The following is a 24,726-nucleotide window of genomic DNA, read 5'->3' as shown; positions in this document are numbered from 1 at the left end:
AATTCTATGTGGAGGAGATCTGAACTCAATATCCAGCAGTGAAGCAACCCATTAAGAAGAACAATAAATTCTGAATAAAAAATATCTGCACAAAAGAGATGCAGACTTCTTAATGGAAGGGACATGGATTCCATAAGCCACAGCAAAGGCAACCCATCTAAGACAGCAGTAATCTGAATAGAAATTGAACAATGTAAAAGGAATACTTTAGTACTGACAGAAAATTTCTCAAATGATGCTGGCATGATAAAATACATTCAGTCCATGCTGCAAAGTGGCTAAAGATAGGAAGAGCATCCAGCCAATAAAACTGTACTAAAATCATAATGGTCACAAATACACATGATGGTCACTAATTGGGTACACAGGACTGACTCTTACTATGTTAGTTTGTGCACAGTATTGAGAACATTTTATCATGTGTGAATCTGTTGAATGTTATCAAACCCTCCAGCTGAGGGGGTTTTGTCTTGCAAGGTACTTGGTGACCTGTTGGTGCAGGTGCCACTGGTGCTGTTGCCATGTAAAAAGCACAGGTTCTGGTGCCATGTAAAAAGCACCCAGTACACTCTGTAAAGTGGTTGGCATTAGGAAGGGTATCCAACTGTAGAAACCATGTCAAAACAGACAATGGAACCTGGTGCAGCTCCCAGCCTTGCCAGCTCCTTTCAAACCATGCAACCCATGCCAGCATGGAAAACAGACATTACATGATGATGAATGACAGAGCACATATGAGCTGAGAAAAGAGCATTAGGCACAAGAGGATGTAGAATGCAAAAGAGAAGACGACACAATCATGAACATGTGATGCATATGGAGGATAACAATTGTGTAAGAAAAAATGTCAATTGATGCAAATGGAAGAGGTGGAAAGAAGACATGAAAAGAAATGGTGAAGGGTGGTTTCAGGAGGTTAAATCTCATGAAGGCTGTAACAAACAGCAAAATGCTATACTGAGGAAAACCTGCCCAACCATTGCAATCACAGAAAAGTGGCCATATAATGATAATGATATGTAGCAACCAACCTACCAAGCTATCAGTATATACAGATTTTAAAAGGTTAACTTATTGACTACCAGATTTATAGCTAAAATAGGTCTAAGCTATGGTTATTTACACTACCTATCAAAAGCCATAGACATGAAATGATTAATAAGCATAGCTGATGTTTACCATTTGTGAGCACTGGATGAGTTTACATTCAATGCAAGGGAGGCATTAGCTAAATCTCTGGCCACAAGGAGAAGATCTTTCTTTTCCTCACTTTGGGGTTTGTGAGTTTCAGCCATTTGAAAAGTTGATTTTGATAGGCGCCAATGGAAATCAATATTGCCTTCATACTGCAAAAGAATAAGCACAATTGAATTAAAACAAGTTAGATCTAACTCATCTTTGTAAAAGAGGAGTTATATCTTAACAAAGAGAAATAAAAATTAAAAATATTGAAATTCGTTTTTAACAGTTTTTGAAAATATTGACTTCGTTTTTAAACAGTTGAAACTTGAAGTAGTTAAAGCTATAAATAATAGCATTATGAGTGGGTTAAAAAAACATTTGAATAGAAAAAGTCAAGGCTGTCAAGATTCATGTCCCACGGCCAGTCTTCAACTTTTTCAATCCAAAGGAGTTTTTAACCCAATATTTACAAGCTATAATTTATAGCTTTATTTATTTCAGGTTTCAACTGTTAAAAATGAATTACTTCTTTCAAAGTTTCTAAATTCTTTTGATGTAAAGAAAATTATTATATCAGTTTTAACTATAGATAAAAAGAAATCTACCACCATCTTATTCATTACACTAACCCTTTCAATACCAACTCACATGAGATTGTCCATGGTTCAATGATACAAATTCACATTAAATAATCTAAATAAAAACCTTGAACCAAAATTTCATGTTAATATATGTTCCTAAAGGCAGCGAGCAGGCAGAATTGTCAGCACACCAAGTAAAATGCTTAGCTGCATTTTGTCCATCTTTACATTCTCACCTCAAATTCTACCAAGTTCAACTTTGCCTTTCAATCCTTTCAGGGTTGATAAAAAAAGTAGCAGCTGAGCACTGGGCTTGATGAAATTGACCTACCCACCCTGAACTTGCTGGCCTTGTGTCAAAATTTGAAACCAATTCCAAACACAAGCTTAATAATGACAAAATATTACTAAATTTTTCATTCTTTTCAAATTTAATTGAAGGCAGCATATTTCAACAGAAACAGTGTAACAAAAGGGTTAAAAATATTTTTTTTTTAAATTGATATGTAGCAAACACTATAGACAAGTAATAAATTCTAATCTGTTTATGTGACAGTTGATTCCTAGTTAAAAGTATTTCTTCACCATTTACACTGCTGCTAATGTTTTTGAAAAAAATATGAATTATTTGTTCCTTCCTTAAGTCTTAAGTTTATCTTCTCTAGATGGAGAAGATGACAGAAAACAAAACCAGCATACTGCTACAACTTGGAAACAAGCATGTAACTTTTGAAAAGAAAGATGATTGATGTGATCTCTTTACTATTGGCACCAGGGTTGATTCCACTCAAACAGTAGAATCTGAGCCTTTTTCATCAAGAGATTTTCCTTGATAAAAGAAAAAAAAACTAGGGCAAATTTCAGTACTAAACCAAGCTCTCTTCAGCTCAACACTATTCACTCTACTTAAGCTAGTATGCAATGTTGATTAACAGCACTGATATGTAGCATCTTCTCATCTCCCTTCTATTATTTGTGCTTGAGAGATTTCAGATGTCATATTGGATGTAGATACATCATAGTTCCTTTAATTTACTCTCTCAAATAAAATACAGTCTGTCTGTCTGAAATGCTCTCTGGCCAAGCAACAGTTACTTGTTTATGCTTCCTGGAACAGTCAACATTACAGACGGATAGATTCCTTTAGTGGAAGTGGAACATGTTTTTAACCAGAATGCTTAAGGTACCTCCCAACTAAAACTGAAAAGTACAAAGTTCAGAGACATCAGTAATGATTGCAAAAATCATTACTGCCTAAAATAAATTTTGTTAATCAAATAGTCTGAAATCAACTTCCAAATTTAAAATATAAAAATTATTCAAGAATTCATTTGATGATATTGATCTAAAAATATAGTGAAAAATCAATATCACATCAAAAAGGGCTGTTCTTTTTTAATGACTAATTGTGGAAACCTCAAAAACATCATGGCTGCAACTGTTCCTCCTCTGACAAAACCATGAAAATGCCCCCCAAACAGTACTAGAATTCCTAAGGTGGTGGTACTTAGGGATAGCATACAACTGTTTAACATCATCTTAAACAAGATCTATATTGAACTACCACACTCAGCAATATTGATTTATGATATTGGCACAAAGCCAAGCATTTGGGAAGAGAAAGAGATGCAATCAATTTAAGTGACCCCAAAACTTGATTGATACCTACTTTAATCAACCTTAGAGAGATAAAATTACAAATAAATTAACTATGGCAAAATTTGACCTAAAATCAAAAGGTAGTTCAAGTAGTATCATTTCTATTAGTCCAATGCCCTTTACACAGTCAACAATATTTACATTCTAAGGGTATAAAATAATATTTTAGCCATTTTTAATATGGCTAAATGTCATTCACACTGCAAACAACAAAATAGTCAAAATAAACCATCATTTAAACACCTTAAATATATGTGTAGACATGTCCTGTCAAAAATAGAGAAAACAAGTCACCAGTTTACAAACAGTATATCAAGAACATTAAGGTGGTGAGCTGGCAGAAACATTAGCACAGCAGGCGAAATGCTTAGTGGTATTTCATTCATCTTTACATTCTGTGTTCAAATTCTGCCGAGGTCAACTATGCCTTTCATCCTTTCAGGGTCGATAAATTAGGTATCAGTTGCATACTGGGGTCAATCTAATCGACTAACTCCATCCCTAGAAATTTTCGGCCATGTGCCTAGAGTAGAAAAGTATATCAAGAACATTATGGCTGGGCCTCTATCTTAACTTACAAACTGCAATAAAACTTCAAAATAATGCTCATCACCTCATAAACTCTATGTATGTGTGTGTGTGTGATACATGCATATGTATGTGTGCACATCTGCACACACACTAATCACATACATCTTGCTAATACTAAAACTCTAGGGATGTTTATCTGTACCCAAAATATCTCAGAAATAGTATATTTTATCTTAATTTCTTTTTGCATATTTATTTTCATACTTACCTTCAGCAGTGCAGTACAAATTTTTGTGACATTTGGACTTCTATTTATTAATGAAAACGAGTAAACAACTTTTATTTGTTATTTCTTGACGAAAAAAAACATGGCTTCTGTTACAGAATACACACACATATAATGAATGTCATGGTGTGTCAATCAACATAAACACATATCCGCTATCTATAACATATATGCACACACATAGTCTTTGCGCTCTCTAAGAAAAAAAAAAAAAACATTGACTTCTTGACTTACGCAATATTTTAATCATTTAGAAATATTTTTACCTAAATGTGATTTCAAAAATGTAAGTTGTTTGTACAGTAAGTATTTATATTTTAGCTTTCTTTAAACAGACAATATTCTAATGTTTTTTAAAATTATTTTCAAGCTAATTTCCGTAAAAAATTTTTATTTATTTACTTTTGTTTTAAAGTGAAAGAGAGGAGAAAATGAAAGATGTATGTACGTGTATATGAAATGGACACGTGTGTGTGTGTGTGTGTGTGTGAAAGAGAGAGAGAGAAAGAGGAAGAGAGAGAGAGAAAGAGGAAGAGAGAGAGAGAAAGAGGAAGAGAGAGAGAGAAAGAGGAAGAGAGAGAGAGAAAGAGGAAGAGAGAGAGAGAAAGAGGAAGAGAGAGAGAGAAAGAGGAAGAGAGAGAGAGAAAGAGGAAGAGAGAGAGAGAAAGAGGAAGAGAGAGAGAGAAAGAGGAAGAGAGAGAGATAAAGAGAAAGAGGAAGAGAGAGAAAGAGGAAGAGAGAGAGAGAAAGAGGAAGAGAGAGAGAGAAAGAGGAAGAGAGAGAGAGAAAGAGGAAGAGAGAGAGAGAAAGAGGAAGAGAGAGAGAGAGAGAGAAAGAGGAAGAGAGAGAGAGAGAAAGAGGAAGAGAGAGAGAGAAAGATAAAGAATGAGTGAAGGGGTGTGCTGTCATATATACATGCATCAACACATATGCGTACATCCTTTTGTATGTACGTGTGCATGTGTGCATGAGAGAGAGTGAGTGAGTGAACATGTGTGTTCTCATGTATGCCTAAGTGGCACACTCACTCGCTCTCTCACACACACACACACACACACACACACACACATCCATTTCATATACACGTACACCTTTCACTTTCTCTTCTCTTTCACTTTAAAGCAAAAGTAAATAAATAAAACTTTTTTTACGGAAATTAACAAACAAAACCAGTTGATCCAGATGACAGTTCTGAGAGTCAAAGCGAAAGATTGCCCCAAGGGAATACCATTACAAAAATTTTTTAGAGTGCATTCAATGTATCTCAGCTCCAAAGATTTGGCTCCTATTTCTAGCACACTCTGCTACCACATAACAGCTATTTGTGATAAAGGACCTGATATACCTGTTATGTGATTTTGATTCCAAGACTGGGTAATGTGTTACGTTCTTGAACAAAACACTTCATTTCATGTTGCTCTGCGATCACTTCAACATTTGTTGATAAGGAATGCCAACAGACATCACTGTTTGTTGATGCCTTCTTTTTTCTTTTTCATGCAAAGCACAGAATGTAAATATTCACCCACATACACACACATATGATGGGCTTCTATACAGTTTCAGTCTACAAAATTCACTCACAAAGAGTAATACAGCTAACATTTGTGTCATCACAGAAATTGCCAGTAAAACTTTGTGAATATGGCTTTGTCTATCAAAGACATTGATGTTTTCATTTCTGCCCCATCATGCAACTGAACCTTCTTTTTTTTGTCTTCAACAACCACAAAAGTTAGCTTCTCTAAATTTAACAAACTCTGTGCTACTCTCATTTAAATGCACTTGCTTTTCTTTCATCCATATCTTACTGTGTCACTCCCAACTGAATATGTATTAAATAGAAATGGAAGGATCAAAGCCTTTTGTTAAAGAAAATCTGTTGTAACAAATACTTTGTCCAGGTTTCCTCCTTCAGAACAGCACTGTTTTAGAACCCACCCCACCCAACCTTCAAGTATCATTTTCTCTTCTTTCATCTTCTTATTGCAAATGCTCCGTTCAGCTGTTTGTATATATTCAACCATATTAGGAAAAAAAAACTTCCTGTAGGAAGTTACTTTGACTTGGTGTGAGATAGGAAACTTTTTCTAAGCCCTGATTCAAAATGACATTTACTATGACAATATTCTTCAAAGATTTCCATTATAGACAGAAGCATTGGTGTAAAAATTATCTCTATTTTCAAGTAATCTCTTCCACTCCCACTATTACCACCACTCTCTTGTACCCCATACATACACAGTGTTCTTAATCTCATAGTCCCACATGTTTTAAAAAGCTCTTGGTTGCTGACCTATTTCTCAGGAATGGTAAATGAAAGGAAAAACATGTTTTAATATAGGTGCAGGCATGGCTGTTTGTAAGAAGCTTGGTTTTCAATCACATGGTTCAGTCTGACTGTGTGGCACCTTAGGCAAGTGTTTTCTATTATAGTCTCAGACCAACCAAAGCCTAGTCTCAGACCAATCAAAGCGTTGTGAGTTGATTTGGTAGATGGAAATGGAAAGAAGCCTGTCGTGTGTGTGTGTCTCATTGTGTTTGTCCTCCACCACTGTTTAACAACTGGTGTTGGGGTGTTTACGTCTCTGTAATATAGTGGTTTGACAAAAGAGACTAATAGAATAAGTACCAGGTTTTAAAAATATAAATACTGGAGTCAAAACATTCAACTATAAAAATTCTTCAAGGCAGTGGCCCAGCATGACCACATTCTAATGACTGAAAAAAGATAATACAGTCAAGTAAGTAGATCACTACTAGTAAAGAACAGGTGACTATTTTAGATGCAGTCTTCAGACACTTTTGTAGCCATTTCTAGAAAGAATAAAAATGATTGGAGAGAGGGGGGGGGGTTAAAAAAAACAGGAAAGATTCAATGCCTCATTGACATAAGTAACAGAAATAACATACCTTTTCTTTGCTGTCTTGGAGTAGCTTGTATGCCTTCTTCCGCTCAGTGATAGTTCCTTCCATGAGGGTGTCAACTTTGAGGAAAAAGGAATCGCCACCTTTACCACCAACGACATCATAGAAGCCATCAATATGCTCACGGTGGGCCGTCGGGGATTCTCCAACTTTTGGATTCTTCACATCATACGGCCCACTGGAAATTGATGGAAAACTGTTACTTCATTTGATAGATTATGTGCTCATTAACGTCCACAAACACAAGCACATACACACTTATATACTTACATAGAAACACCTGTACAGACTTGCACACTAACATACACACACTCATTCTTTCCATCATGCTCACCTCTTTTTCTCCCTCCCCCTGTTCTCAGTTCCTTTTGTCCCAGTTTTTTTCTCTCTCTCTCTCTCTCTTTCACACACACACATATATATTTATGCATTTCACATCTACTAAGAGGTGATGTTAGTACAAGTATAAATCAGTGAGTCATCCAAGTTTGCTGATAAGTGAATTGCACTGAGACTGTTCAAAGCACTACCTACTTGTTAAATTAACATGCAAGTAGCTGAGCGTTCCATAGACATATGTACCCTTAATATAATTCTGAGGCTGAATAAGCATGACAATTTGTAACATGACAAACCATTCAACAGGCTGCTACACAATTTTCATCTACACAGTTTCATTCATGAGTTTTGGCTCCACTCAAGGTTATAATGAAAGATACTTGCACAACGTGCCATACAGCGGAACCCCGCACTTTTTAAACACTAGACCATGTCTGCATTCCTTATATATATATATATATATATATATATATATATATATATATATATGTATATATATATATATATATATATATATATATATATACATATATATATATGTATATATATATATATATATATATATATACATGTATATATATATATATATATATATATATATACATATATATATATATATGTATATATATATATATATATATATACATATATATATATATATGTATATATATATATATATATATATATATATATATACAAATGGATGTATTTTTCCCTTGTTTCCAATTAACACGGAAAAAAAAAAAATAAACAGTTACCAGGGAAGCAAAAAATCACACAAGTAATAAGGACATAACACCCTGTTTGTAAAGGTAGAAACTCTGGGTTGAAGTAAAATATTTTGTATAATATATATAAATAAATAAATGGAGTTAAACGCAGGTGTTATTCAAATTCTTTTACTTCCGGCATATGTTTCGAAGACAACATTGGTATTATTCCAAAGGAATAAAATGGTGTAAAACAATGTAATCTTCTCATCAGGGAAAGATAGAAAGAAACCATAAGATTACCTTAGAAAGAAACTATAAGATTACCAGTAAAGGTGCAATCAGGAAAGCCAGCCTTCAGGCTGAGAAAATTATCAGATGAAGACAGAACCACTTGATCCTAAGCAACCTCATTTTATTTTAAAAGATCATAAACAAAATTCTTTTAATAACCCATCCTTACGACTTATCTGTCCTTCTAGCTCTGACATTGGTGTACTTAGTAAAAATATTCTAGATAAATATATTCCTACCTTGGTTAAAAAATTAAAGCTTAGTTTATGGTCCAATTTGTTCCAAGTCATTGACTGATTTAGTTCTATTGCTAATAAGAGGAGCACTAAATTTATCCAGTTTGACATTTCTAGTTTCCATTCCTCCATCAACCCAATAGTACTTAATAAAGCACTCTGGCTAGCTCACAACAAAGCTGGTCTCACCAGGGAAGAGATTAATGTCATGTTGGCTGCCAGAAAATCTATCATAAAATTTGATAACAAGCTGTGGGTCCGTAAAGATACACCCGATGGTTTTGATGTCATGATGGGAAGTTCTGATTCAGCACAAATAGCTGATTTGGTCAGTATATATATACTTTATAAAATGGCAGACCGGTTCTCAAGCGTCAATGGAGGTCTATATCATGATGGTTGTTTACTCTACCTTCAAAATGTTTCTAACCAAAAAGTACAAAAGGTTAAGAATAGTTTAGTTAAGTTTTTCCATAGAATGGGCTTAGGCATCGTTTTTGATGATGATGTAACGAAAGCCAACTTTTTAGATATTACACTTAACTTACACAATAATTCGTACTTTTCATACCACAAACCATCAACCAATCTTAAGTATATTAGCCAATTCACTAATCATTCTAGGGCAATCACTAAGAATTTAGTTAAAAATATTTCATTCAGATTGTCTAAGTTATCTGCTAATGCTGACATTTTCAACGACAAGGCTGAATTTTATAACTCTGCCTGACTTAAAGCAGGCTAGACAGAGAAAGTTACCTACATTAATTCTATTCAATCTTATTCTACCTTTAGTAATGGAGATATGAAATCTAGCTGTAACAATATGAACAATTTCAATTTTAATTTAGACGCCAACACCAAACAGAGGGAAGTTTTTTTTTACAGCGTAAAGGAGATAACCATTATTTAAGCCCCTTTTTTCATTCTAAAGGTAAATTGATATCTTTGAAAGATAGTTACACTAAAAATAAGGCAACTACTAGCAAAACTATTTGGTTGATTATTCCTTATGGGAGGCAAATTAAATCTAATCATCCTTTCCAGTTTCGGGAAGCTATTATTAGGAATTTTCCAAAGAATTCTAGGTATTACTCGATTATCAACTCACACACGGTTAGGATTGGTTTTTCCAACACAAAAAAATCTTTCACAAATTAGTCTGTAAAATAAGAATCCAATTACTAATACTAACATTAATTTAGCAAATACTAACCATCCCCCTAGAAATATTAACAACAAAGTTATTGTCTCTGAAGACAATTCCAACAGAATTAGGTTTATGTCAAGTAATTCTAAGACTAAAAACTCTCTATACCAGTGTAAAATTACTTCCGGTACCGATGTCTTTTTTTATATAAGTAGTTCTTCTCAGTTATCTAAAAGAATTTCTAATCATTACTCTACATTTAGGGATGGTAATAAACGCAACAGTACAGGGATTAGTAAATTAATTTGGTATCTAAAAGACCATAATAAACTATTTAATTTAGATTGGTTGATTCTCTACATTTCATTCCCACACGATAAAGGCAAAGAATTCTGCCAACTCTGTAATAGTGAACTATTTTCTATTCTATTTTCTAAGAATCCCCTTGTAAACACGTTTATAGAGCGTGCTTATCGATGTAAACATTGGCAGAAACATACCTTTAGTTCATATAAGTGATATCTACCATTATATATAATTTGAACATTGATTTTCTTCTTACATTTCACTTCCACTAGATATATCTATTTCCAAGCCTTTAAGCTTTTATTTTAATTCACATATCGCTCTATATTTCTCCTTTATTAATTTTCTACTTATTTCTTTCCTTTACCCCTTCTCTTTCTACAGGCTACTTTTGACGTTATATCTTCTAACGGTTTTTAAAAAAACTTAATAGCATTCCGTTCACCATTATATACATTCATCACATTCTGTTAAAATGTCTTATTGATGAGTTTGGTTTCTTTCTTTCTTTTCCTGATGAGAAGATTACATTGCTTTACACCATTTTATTTTTTTTGGAATAATACCAATGTTGTCTTCGAAACATATGTCGGAAGTAAAAGAATTTGAATAACACCTGTGTTTAACTATATATATATATATATATATATATATATATACTGGGTCAAAAATAATGTGTTTTTTTTAATACTTCTTTTAGTTTTCAAAATTAAGATGAAGTTCTTTTTTTAATCTGAAATATACTCTCCTTCATTTTCTACAATGATCTTCCATCTATCTGGTAGATTTGCAAGGCCCCTCTTCCAAAATTCACTTGTCTGTAATGAAAAAGTACTCCCCAGTACTGTTCTGACCTTGTCTACAGAATTCATATTTTTTCCATCCAAATGGTTTTGAAGACCACGGAATAAAAGATAACCAGATGAGGCAATGTCTGGCAAATATGGTGGGTGGGATGTTTCCCATTCAAACTGCTCCAGCCTTTGGAATGTCGTCCTCACTTTATGTGGTTGAGCATTATCTTGGTAGAACACCTTTGTTCATGAAACCAAAGATGGTCATTTTCTGATGGCATGCAGGTGTCTATGAATGGTTGAATGACCAAATCCAAGCTTCGCTGCTAGTTCCTCAACAGTACAATGGGATTTTGTTCCACCAGGGTTTGCAGGACGTCTTCATCGAGCTCTACAGATCTTCCAGGACAAGGCTCATCTTCTAGGCTGTAATTTCCGACTCGGAATTTCTGGAACAACTGTTGACACTGGCTAACACTTACTGTCCGATCCCCATATACTACATTAATATTCCTCACACTTTCCATTGTGTTGTTGCCTTTATTGAAAACATAAAGCAAAATATGCTCCTTTGTCACTTCCATTATAGCTTTGAAAAAATAACTTAAAATCGAATTGCACTCTTCAAAACTTGCACTAAGAATAAGTACAAGGTAAAATTACTACCTGCTTTCATAGAAAGTTGATGCAGGTAGTTTATCCTGTCCCCCTCCTTTTAATTCCTGCAATTGAAAAAACTGCCTTATTTATGGGATGACCCAATATACATATATATATATATATATATATATATATATGATTTTAAAAAAACATTTAGATCAGTTCAAATGTTCGGGACATTTGGGAAAGTAAAAACAGCATAGAAAGTACCCACTACACTCTTGGAGTGGTTGGCATTAGGAAGGGCAGCCACTCGTAGAAACCATGCCAAATCAGATTGGAACTTGCTGCAGCTCCCCAGTTTACCAGTTCTCAGTCAAACCATCCAACCCATGCCAGCATGGAAAACAGATGTTAAATGAGGATATATATACACACACACACACACACTCACGCAATTACCTAGCCATATATGCCCTTTTTACACATAACTCAGATACACTTACACATACATACATACACATTATATCTGTTTAAAATGTTAACAAGAAATGTCAGTGAATAAATGTTGCATATTGAAAAGTCATTTCATCTAATTTAAAGACAAAAAAAACATTAATAGGAGGTAAATTGTCAAATAATTAACCCATCTTTTATTCAGACACTGTCTGCAAAACTACAATGTCCAATGTCTACTACTCATAAGGGGGTTCAACTTCACTATCTTACACCAACATGAGTTGCTAATATTTTCTAAACTTGTAACAATTACTATATAACCTATTCAATTCCTAAAACAATTACATTCAGATCTGAACATCGTGAAAGAAAATAAAATTTGACAATTCTGATTTGAAATATTCTTCTGTAGTTTAAAAAAAAAAAGGTTAAAAAGAGAATTCAAATATATGGTAAGTATGGTGATCACAGAGTAAAAAAGCAATATTAGAAATAATTCTAATTTTTGGTTCAAAGCTAGCAATTTTGATGGGAGAGGTAAGTTAATAATATCAACCGAGGTACTCAACTGGTAGTTATTTTATCAACCCCTAGAAAGATGAACAACAAAAATGACCTCAGCAAAATTTGAACTCAAAATATAGGGTGAGAAGAAATACCAGTAAACATGCTCTTTGGCATGTTAATAATTCTGACAGCAAGTAGCCATAATAACAATCCTTTCTACTCAAGGCACAAGGCCTGACATTTGGGAGGAGAGGACTAGTCGATGACATCAACTCCAGTGTTTCACTAGTACTTAATTTATTGACCCCCAAAAGCATTAAAGGCAAAGTTGACTTTGGCAGAATTTGAACTCAGAAAGTGAAGACAGACAAAATACCACTAAGCATTTCACCCAGTGTGCTAGTAATTCTGCCAGCTCACCAAAGACAAATTGCTAACAACTTAGACTGTAAATACAGAATCTGTGGTAAACAAGATGAAAGTATTAATCATCTCTAAAATGAATGCAGCAATTAGCACAGGCATGACTACGCAGGTAAGAGTGCATTGGGATGTTAGTCAAGTGTGGGGTTTCAAAGTAACAGAAATGTAATATGAAAAGGCTGTGGCGATGAGTAATAATTATAAGCTTTTATGTGATTTTCCATAAAGACTGACCATACTATTGAAGCAAGGAGACCAGATATAATTGTAGAGTGGGGGGAAACAATAGTATATGATCACAGACTTTGCAATGGTAGATGTTAATAGAATGGATACCAAAGAAACAGAAAACTGAGAAATACCAGGACCTAAGCAGACAAATAAAGAGATTGTGGAAGACAAAGGTGACAGTTGTTCCTGTAGTAATTAATGCACTTGGTACAACACCCAAACTGCAACCCAAGAGGCTGAAGGACATTAGAATTGAGATACATATTGTTAAACTGCAGAAAAGTACCATCCTGTATTCTGCAAGAATCCTGAAAAGAAGATTCTGAAGATTTGAGGAGACTTGCTGTCACCAAACCTTAAGAAAACATCCCTGCTAACTAAACTAGCATGTCATAGCTTTATGATATTATTATTATCATCATCCAAAAGTAGTGGAGTGACAGAAATGATAGAGAACCATAAAGTGTTCTTTTACACGAGTTCAAATCCCAACAAGGTTTACTTTGCTTTAAATCCCTCTTGGGTCAATACAGAGTCAATTCAATAAACATCTGCTCCTACAAATTTGTGACCTCATATCAAAGCTGGAAACTACCATTATTAATTATATTATTATTATTATTAAGGTGGTGAGCAGGCAGAATCACTAGTATACAGGACGAAAAGCTTAGTAGTATTTCACCTGTTGCTACATTCTGGGTTCAAATTCCACCCAGGTCAACTTTGCCTGTCATCCTTTTGGTGTCAATAAATTAAGTACCAGTGAAACACGAGGGGGGGGGGTCAATGTAATCAACTAGTCCCCTCCCACAAAATTTCAGACCTTGTGCCAAAATTAGAAAGAATTATTATTATTATTATCTTTTTACAGTTTTGTGAGACTTATTCACAGCTTCATCCAGTGCACCTCTGTTAATGTAGGTTAATATATCAATCCCAGTCAGGAGAACCTATGATCAAGGCATTCCAGCCATGGCCAGCTCATCATACAGGAGTATATCTAGGATTATATTATCTAATATGTCAGTTCTGTACAGAGTATGCAAAGGCCTAATTCATAATTTTTTCCTTAAAACACTGATAAAAATAATTACCAAAGTATTGCAATCAAAGTGATTAACTGGAACATTTTGAAGAAAGTACATTAACATGGCTACAGTCAATCAAAAGACTAATATCAACAAAAGAATTCAGTCTGTTCTAAGGGCTGGTAGAACTCATGTCAATTCCATTTTTTTCTTTTTTCATACGATATGACTGGATATCAAGTAGTTCAAGACTTTAATTAGAAGGCATCTCTTCTGATCTAGCAAATAAAAGATTTCGTGTAATGTCTTCTATCTGATACAAGGCGGATTTAACTGCTATTTTCACAGGTGGAGTGAACACAGAGAAGCTGTTATATGAGGGAGATTTGGCTATTATTTCTAGCAGACCAAGTAGTCACACAGCAGCTCTTCAGGATTCCTGATATGTATACTAATGTCTTCACAGGAATGGGATGATGCTTAACTTCCTCCCAGATGACATTTTGGTAAAAAAAAAAATCAAGATATCTGGCAGAGTGCTAGAGTTTTCCTTTATTATGATACCTAGAAATTGCTGGGGCAATTCACTTTGATCTTTTGTCAGCTTTGCTAGAAACACAACTCCAATAGCAGGCATAGAGAACTTTTTTCAACAAGCAAGCTGTATGAGACATGGATCATCATCAGACAAACCACACTAACAAAATTCAAGGTAATTTTTTGTTAAGCAGGCATCCAGTCATTCACAAAGTCCCATGGGTTGTAGGTTGCCCATGACTGTTACAGAGTGTTGTAATTATATCATTGTTTTGTAACCAGATTTCATGTCTACTTGTACCAGTTATTTTGATTTTACATAGAAGTGTTTGTATATTGCCAAATCAATATGTGAATATGCATTCCATCTTTGTGAAGCATGGGCAGCCAAAAAGCGAGGTAATTAATCTTTTCTTCATGTAGATTTTAGAATCAGTAGTTGATGCTAACCTCTTTTTTTTTTGTTTTTTAGTGATTTTTGTAGCTAAGCATTGATCTGGTCCATCTATAATTAAACCTTCTGCTTCTGTGTTTAGTCCAGAGCTTTGAGCTTTTGTGAATATTCATAATTGCTCACTTCCTCTCAGTTCAAGCTTGCAGGATATCAACCATGGGAAAGCTGGGCTGTTTTTCGTTTTTTCATTTAGTATATTTCATCACTCCATTTTTATTGTATTATTTGCTTTATTTATCCTTCTTTTGTGTAATTAACTTCTTTTTTTTAAATTTGTACTTTGGGTCCTTATATAAAGAGAAAAATCCGAGTTTTTTTTCCCATATTTCTTTATACTAATCTACTTTTGTTTGCTATTAATTATTTTTCTTGATGCACTGTAGTTACTTTATAATATTCTGTATTCATATCAGATCTCTTCCTCTTTGTACATGTGGTAGTTTCCTAGTTCTACTGCTTACTCACCTTCCAATTTATTGTATTGAAGCTATGGTTTTTAACTTGGAGTGGTTATTTATACCTGTTAAGTACTTGCAGGGATGATTGTTGTAATTCGTTGATCTCAGTGTCTAAATCTTACTCTAAAGTTTTTATTTAATAAATTTACCTCTTCTTGAAATGGTACTGATGCATTTGTTTAATCCCTCATTTTGATATCATAGCTGACTTCATGTTGAATTGTAGTAGGCTCTCTATATTAGCGTTGATTTTTCTAAATGGTTTTAGAATCATCCTTGTAAAGGAGGTGGTTTATAGTCTGTCAATGGAATTTATGACCATTGGGAGTTTGATTCAACAGTCATTTGGATATTAGTTGGGACACAGCTTCCCTTCCTTTAAGGATAAAGCTGGCTTTTATTACCTTTGTCTTACAGTACTATTGATGCTTTCCATTTTCACATGGTGTGATGGATATATCATCACAGTATTAGGCTACTGTTTGTATACAATACCATATTCATAAGCTTAATAAACATGTCTTACTGTAAAATGAAGCCTAGCTGTGTTGACACTAATTATTCATACACAGATTTCAATCCTGTATAAATTATGTAAATGAAAATGTACTACTCACAGTTTTAACATTTTTATAAGTTGTTCTATGCTACTTTCATCTGGCAGCAATCAGTGATAAGTCTTAAGGAAGATGAAACAAGTCAGTTTGATCCTCATTCAAAGCTGTCAATATTAGGTTTCTGGTTTAACTACATGGCTTTATCTCACAGAAAAGCTAAGTATATATTTATTAAGCTTATGGATATGATACTGCATGCATATTTATTTATAATCCCACACTGTATTGGCAGTCTAGTTATTTACTATATATACATATATAAAGTGTCTCCAATATTTAGGTGTGTGATAAGTTCTCTGTAAGTTTTGGTTTCTTCATTTTTCTCACATTCATATATCTATCTCTGACAGTACTTTTGTTCTTCTGGTAAAATCAGTCTCTAAGGTCTGAGAGTTCATGATGTTTTTGCTTTGGAGAATTGATCTTATTTTCTGTTCAAGCAACCAGTCAGGTGCTGATTCATTACAAGGTGTACAGCAGAAATTGTAGAGTAGTAGAAGTGCCTTGTTTACATCCTTTAAAACTCCATCATGACTGACTTCACTTTTCATTCCCCTGAACTCAATAAAATATATATTTTTTTAATTGATCTTATACCATAGTTAGAACTTTTCCTTTCATCTTTTTTGTGGGGTCAATAAAATAAAGTACCAGACAAGTATCAAAACTGATGGTATCAACTAAACCCTTCCCCTCAAAATTACTGGACTTGTGCCAAAATTTGAAACCACTATATTTACAACTTAACAGAATTGTTAGAGATCAGGAAAATTTACTTTGCAGTATTACTTCTGACTCATGACATTCTGAATTTAAATTCAGCCGAGGTGGTTTACCTTTCATCTTTTTGGGGTCAATAGAAAAGTACCAGTTGAGCAGGGGGATCAATGAAATCAACTATACCCTCCCTTAAAATTGCTAGCCATGTACCAACATCTGAAACAATTATTATAATTATATAGTTATTAACATCATATAAAAAAAAAACTATTTGAACAGAAAATCTCCATGTATGCAGAAAGTTCCTGGGCCAGATCTAAAAATTACACCAGTACCCTATAAATAATGTATTTCATATATTATTTATATTCAGGCACTCTTGCCTTCAAAATGGTCTCTCAAGAAACACACACGCAGCAATCCTAATACATCATTCATGCCTCAAAAGCACCTCAAAGTCAATACCTCCTGAATTCTGTTTTAATTTCATCTACCATCTCAAAGCCACACTCCTTAAGCTTCAATTTCATTTTTGGAAACACAATGAAGTCATTGTAGGGGTAATTTAGACAAGTTCCAAGAGTGTAGAATGGTCACCAGTTTGTTCTTTGTCAAAAACTGTGCCATGTTATTCAGGATTTCTGTAAGAATCTTCCAATACAGAATTGTTAGGCACCAGTCCTCATGAGTTCATGTATTTTTCCCCACATTTTCTGGCATCTTTCTAATGATTGGTGGCCCTGAACACTGATCATCTTCAGGTGACATACAACTAGCTTTTGATATACACCTGCTACTCAAAAACTATGATCAACCTAAAGAATATTCACCAAAAGCCTGATGAACATGAAGTATTTCAAGGGTCTCAGTAGCAGATTTGCCAAGTTTAAAGCAAAATTGTATCCAATTATGTTACTCAAGTTTATTAGCCATCATAAAAATTGCAGAGCTATTCCAAAGCAATATTAAACTTTGCATAATAATTGAAGATGAGCAAGAAGCCTATTTGTAAAACTGATTTAGTAGGCTGAATCCCAATGATCTTCAGCTGCACATGCTCATCTGTTGAACACTAAAAGCACGTGTGTGTGGGGGGGAATACACGTGTGCATGCATGTGTGTGTGTGTGTGGGGGGGTCTATACAAGGGAGTGCTGAAAAGTTCCTGGCTTTAGGTAAAAGAAAATACAGGAGGATCAGTTAACTATGATTTTATCCAATATATTTCCTTCTCAAATTCACACACTTATTGCAGTAATCATTCAGTTTTTCTAAGTCATGTAAAAGAATTTGGAAGGTTTGGCTTCGAACTAGGCCTTTCACGATATCCTTAAAGTCAAGAACTTTTCAGCACTCCTTCATATATATATATATATATATATATATATATATACATATATATATATATATATATGTATGTATGCATGTATTTGCATGTATGTATCACTGCCTTCACACTGTGCAATAGACATAAATGATTGCCTCCATCATACAAGTGGTGTTAATTATTTCCAATCTTCCATAAAAATATGTCTGGCTGTGGGGAAATATTACCTTGCTTGGAAATAAGTAACAGTTGGCAACAGGTAGGATATCTAGCCATAAAAAAAAATCTACCTCAATGAACTCTGTCTACTCCAAACAAACATGGAAAAGAGGACATTAAAACAATGATGATGAAGATGATAAACATATCATCATTGTGATTTCATGTCTGATTAAATTTTTTCCCTACGCTGACATATGTTTGTTGGATCATAAAATGTCTCATAATTTGTTGGTATCCTTCATCAGTTGGCATATATATGTGATGGTGATGATGGAATACAAGATAGTGGACGTTACTTCTCAATTTACAAAGACCTCTTTTCCCCTCTGACCTCTGCATTTGTTGCCAACCTTGCAAAAAAAAATTTTGAACTTTTTGACTCTAGTTAAGCCAATGTCATATCAACTCAGTCACCAATTTCCCAAAGTAGTAGTAGCAGCAGTAATAGTAAAAATAACAATTATTTCTCTTATTTGCCACAAGGACAGCAGATTGGGATGATGATGATAAAAATGTAGAAAAGAATGAGGGTTAAATGATGATGAGGTACAAACAATGGCAACAACAATATTGATGACAATGAAAATAGGACAGCAGCAACAATAATGATGATAACAACAATGAAAGCATCAAAAACAAGGACGAAAAATGGCTACATTACCAACAACAAGAACAACAAAAAGATCGCCAGGACAACACTAATAATGACAACAGACCCTGGTTAAAGAAACATCAGTAGTAAATTTATGAAGGACATAAAACCTTTCAAAGTAAATTGTTGTAGCAATCCAACTTCACATATTTCCTGTATGTGTTTTTTGACCCATGAATTCAAAAGACTTTCAGTGTATTATTGGTCAAGTCCAACCTTATCCGAGTCTTAGATAATCTATGTAGTGACGAAACAATATTACTTTTGCTGTTTTTTGAAAATGTTGAGATGATAGGATTAGGATATTGTGGCCAAGTCACATAGACTTGCATGTGGTTCTGTTCACCTGCATTTTGTAGTAACTGTTTATACTCAGGTTAGCTCTAATCAAGCAGAGTTATGACCAAAGGTGTTCCAAATGTGGCTATCCTATCTGTTTCAGGTATTTCAACCACAATAGATTGCTGCCACCAACTTTAGTGTTTGTCATGGACCTTTGAACATAAATATTTTACCTTCTTTATTTTCTATGCGTTTTTTTCTTAATTCTCATAGAATTTATTGTAAATTTACATTTCTTTGCTTTGTATTGAAATATTAACTTGATTATTACTGTAAGCTACACTATTCTAAACAATGTTTCATTAGCTTTTAGAATTAATTCAACTCCTCCTGTAGTTATATCTTGGATAAGGGCTCAAGATAACCTAGTCTAAATACACTTCAAGAAAACTGAAGCACTACTTGTATCATGTAAACACCACCATACCATACCTCTCTAACCATAAGCAGCATTCAACTACAGCCCTCATAAGTGTTTCAAATGCTGGGCCCAATATCACCAAGGATCTCTCCTGAAAAAGGTACATCTTTAGCATAACTTGGATCTAGCCCTTTTCTTTAGAGCAGGAAGATATTTCAGTCTCCAACAACTTTCTTTCTACAAGACTCAAGTGAATCCCACAATGGAGTACTGTGCCTATATCTAGGATGGTATAGCTGCTACACACACTATTTTGAATTGCATCCAGAGAAGAGTCACTTGGTTGACTAGCATCCCATCACTAATAGACACCCTCTAGTCTCTGGTCCACAAACATACTGACCCCTTTCTCTTTTTTCTATTGCTACTACAATGGTCTCTTCTCTATGAACTAAATGATATCTGCATCACTCAGGTACCTCCAAGCCATTCATCTCTCCAACTCTCATCACTTTTATTGCATCTAACCCCTCTTTTCTTACATTAACCACTACTTTAAATCATTCCCCCAGAGCATTAACTCCCTGGAATCTTCTCCCTGCTCACATCTTTCCTGCAGGCACTGACCTACAACCGCTTAAAAGGAACCTAATGGCAGAGACCTTTCCTCCAGACTTAACATGTAGAAGTTCTTGAGAAATGCTTGAGTGATTGTATGATCCAATATGAGTTCTACAATTCACTAATAGCATTAAAACACCACTACAGAAAGGTTATTGTTGGTATAAACAGTGGTGAGCTGTACTAAATACAATTTCTAACTCAGTATGCAACTTCTTTGCATTTAATTCATATCAGGGAATACAGCTTAGTATTTCATCTATAAGGAAGAAAGCATTGATAAAATAAATACCAGTTATACTATGTGGTAAATTCAGTCACTTATATGCCTGAAAAATATTGGTATTGTGCGTGAGTCAGAAATCATTATTCTAGCTCTGAGTGGCTTAATTATTAAAGTACAAATACTGTGTGGTTTAAAAATAAACATACTGTTTCTCAGATTCACTCACCTCTTATATGCATAAAAGTTTGTATATTTATTTATTCATAATCCACACTGTATTGGTATTCTATTGGTTTGAAACAAGTTTAGCTATCACTTGCAAGTATGACCTGGTAGCATGTGCCAAACTGTTAATTATTTTCGATGCTTGTGTGGTCATGAGGAGATATTGACATTCACTGAAACATCTCAATTTTGACCCAGCAGAATATCAAGGATCTGAGAGCTAGAGGAAGAGAGAAGAGAGAGAGAGAGAGAGAGAGAGAGAGAGAGAGAGAGAGAAAGAGAGAGAGAGAGAGAGAGAGAGAGAGAGAGAGAGAGAGAGAGAGAGAGAGAGAGAGAGAGAGAGAGAGAGAGAGAGAGAGAGATTCCCCAGCAGATACTCATTTTCAGAAGAGCATACCTGGAGCAACAAAAAATAAAGTACCTTTCTCAAGGACACAACATACTAGCCAGTCCAAGAAACAAACCCAAGACTTCACAGTCATGAGCCCAATACGCTAACCATTAGGTTATGTGCCTTCACACAAGTTTTGCTCACATTTTCTGCAGTTTAATTGGGAGAAGTGAGCATATCTAGATGAAATGCTAAATAATAATAAACTCAGTTGGCTCAATAACCATCATAATTTGTCCAAATGGCTCAATGAGACTATGGGACTAAATACATGAGGACAGAAGTTGATATATTTGTTTATTCATGATTGATTTAATATTTGCCCTTATAAGGGTCAATAAAATAAGTACCTGTTGCGTATTGGAACTAATTCATTCAACTATACTTCTCCCTACAAATTTCTAACCTTATGTCACCATCATCATTATCATTTAACATCCGCTTTCCATGATGGCATGGGTTGAACAGTTTGACAGGAGCTGGCTAGGCAGAAGACTGCACCCAGTTTTAGTGTCTGTTTTGGCATGGTTTTTATGGCTGAATGCCCTTCTTAATGCCAAATGTCCCACAGAGTAAGATATTATCAGCCACAGGAAAATACAGTAGGGCACCAGCCTAAACACTGCATACTATCCAGTATGTTGTAACATGCTTCTGTATTAGACTCACCTTAGCAATTCAATCCTTCTGGAGCTGCTAAAAATAACTGCTCATAAAATAATGAAGATAACTAGCTTACCTATTCTAATATTATAAGTGTTGTTGAACTTCACAAATCATTTCAGTTACCTTTGGTGTCATATGTGCTCTTATAGAAGAAATTTTTTAATAGATTGAGCCTTCAGTGTTCTCCTGCAGCAGGTTAACTTTCCATAGGAAACAAGAACCTTACTAACAGTCAAATTTACAAACCCACAACTCGATGAACCAAGGAAGCATTTGTAATTTGAAACTGTATGACATAAGCACTGAACCAATCAAACTAATCTAAATTTGTAGACCTATCCAAACAGTATTAGTATTGAAAATAAACATAAAATGAAAGAAAAGTTTTCTTCACAGAAAAAAAATAACATATAAAAGTTAGATGTATGCATGTATACATGATCTTTGTGTGTGCATGCATGTGTCTGCATGTGTGCATGCATGCATGTATGTGCATGTGTGGACATCCATGTGTACATATTCATTAGTGAGCATGTGCATTTGCAGGTGCAGTCATCAAGTGTACATAAAAATATACATATGTGCATGAATATATATTTGTGTACATATAAGCATGCATTCATGAATACACGACTTCATGAATATATGCCTGCTTATGCATACACTGAATCAGTAACTGGGTTGTTGGGAAAAAATAAGTCAATGTGTTCAACACTGTTACAGTGTGACTAACTCAAAGACAGATTATATTATTATTTACTTGATGAATGATTATACTCAAAGATGAAAACATGTCAAAACCTCTGTGTCCTCCAAAAATTGAAACTTAATAATAATACCTAAAAACTAATTCAGATATTCTTTAATTTCAATGCTAGAATGAGGACAACTGAAATATTTAACATTAACCATGTCTCCTGCATTTCTTACTCCATTCTACTCAATCCTAATTTGAGAAATTTAGCAGTTACTGCCCCTGAACACTAGTCAACACCAACCTATGCATATCTTGGTGATTTTTAAAGCTTGTGATATTTATACCAGCATGCACCTTGCATTCTATTACATACCAACAAAGCCTACAAGCAGGTCACCACAAACTTTTCAAAATTATATTGCAATCCTTCAATACAGACATTACTGAAAATTCTAGGGATATAAATAGATTGGGGTGTAAATTGATTATCTCAACTGTGGTTATTATCAACACTGTTGTAACACTGCTGGAAACAGATTGGAAACAAAAACAAAAAAGAAACAATTTAGATTTTTTAAAAAACAGCTCATCTCAACAACAATTATTATCAAGTTTTCACTACAAACACCATTAAGCTGCAAAAAAGTTAATTCCAACTATAATTATTATCAAACTTTTACTGCAAACATGACCAGATTCCCAACAACAAAAATAGTAATACAAAATTTTTTAATTTTTTTTTAAATGGACCACAAGCTGATCTATTCGACTACAATTATCATGAAATTTCTGGGCAGTAAATTGAATGCATCATATCTGCACAACCAAATACTTGCTTGACAATAAACAGCATGTTTCTATATCAGAGTAAGTTGTTCACTATAGCAGAGTGAGTTGTTTGCACAAGCTGACTAGGTTACTTCAGAAACAAGAATTTATATAGGGCATAATAAATGCTATATTTATATATAATATCACTTAAGACAAAAATAATCCGTTATATTACTGATACTTAAAAAACCTTTGCTGTAGTTTCTATCTGACCAATAAAGAACAACATAGAGACTCAAGTTGATTCCATAACATGTAAATTCTATCAAACCAAATTATTCTAAATAAAGTTGGATATTAACATATCTGTAATATTCCAGTAATAGAAAATAGTGTATATTTTTCTTTGCCAACAACTGTACCAACTAAGTTATCTAAACATACAGATCTAAAGCACATATGAACATATGCATGTTAAAAAAGAGAAAGAGAGGGAAAAATTTATAAAAGTAGAAGTGGAATGTATACGATGCTTTTCAGAATTCAAAACATTCCTACCACCTCACTCTTTAGTTATCAAGGTAAGATAATGTTTAAAGCATTTTTATCAATAGTTAATCTGCACAGATAAGGCAGTAACAACAGCATTTTCTAAGGTCTTGCCTTCTAGACTGGGGTATAAGAATAATTGTAAGACTACTAACCTACAATTGTTCATTTTGAATAAATGAAGGTTAGCAGGTGTAAGTAAGACATGCGAGAAGAAACTAGATCAAGATAAATACAATAATAGAAGTCAGAATAGTCAGAAGAATTCTGCAGATAAATTAGTAAAAAATAGAAAACTTAAAACCAACAGCTTCTGTCCTATCACTTGTATTATTTATCTTCCATCATAGCTATCTTTCATCAAATGTTCACAGGAAACATTAAATGTTTATCCCTTTCAACACACTTTTGCTAACACTTGTAATGGACAGCTATAAGCAAGAATTCTTTACAAATAATGCTTTAACCCTTTGAAGATAATAACAATTAAAGCTTCTACCATTTTTATATTCAGAAATTTTAGAGCAGTTCTGAAAGGAACACACTATAACAAGTTGAAAATGCACAGTTGAGCAGAAAATAAGATAAACATATCTGAATCTTCTGTCGTTACTTTAATCTTCTGCTGAAAAAGTTTTAAATGATAA

The 24,726-nt window shown here is 34.0% G+C and overlaps 1 protein-coding gene across 2 annotated transcripts in view; it reads right to left on the bottom strand.

The window, feature by feature from the left end:
• LOC106870576 (regulator of microtubule dynamics protein 1) overlaps window positions 1–24,726 on the bottom strand; it is a 72,351-nt gene that overhangs the window by 18,636 nt on the left and 28,989 nt on the right. For both annotated transcript variants that reach the window (XM_014916713.3, XM_014916705.3), the window contains 2 exons: window positions 7,153–7,345; window positions 1,180–1,346 (listed from right to left, as the gene is read on the bottom strand). In XM_014916713.3, coding sequence (XP_014772199.1) covers window positions 1,180–1,346; window positions 7,153–7,345 — 360 coding nt within the window. The remainder of the gene's footprint in view (window positions 1–1,179; window positions 1,347–7,152; window positions 7,346–24,726) is intronic.

The sequence above is a fragment of the Octopus bimaculoides genome, chromosome 11 (genome assembly GCF_046866305.1).
Source record: "Octopus bimaculoides isolate indiv1 chromosome 11, ASM4686630v1, whole genome shotgun sequence".
Classification (NCBI taxonomy): domain Eukaryota; kingdom Metazoa; phylum Mollusca; class Cephalopoda; order Octopoda; family Octopodidae; genus Octopus; species Octopus bimaculoides.
This window is presented reverse-complemented; position numbering and strand designations above follow the sequence as displayed.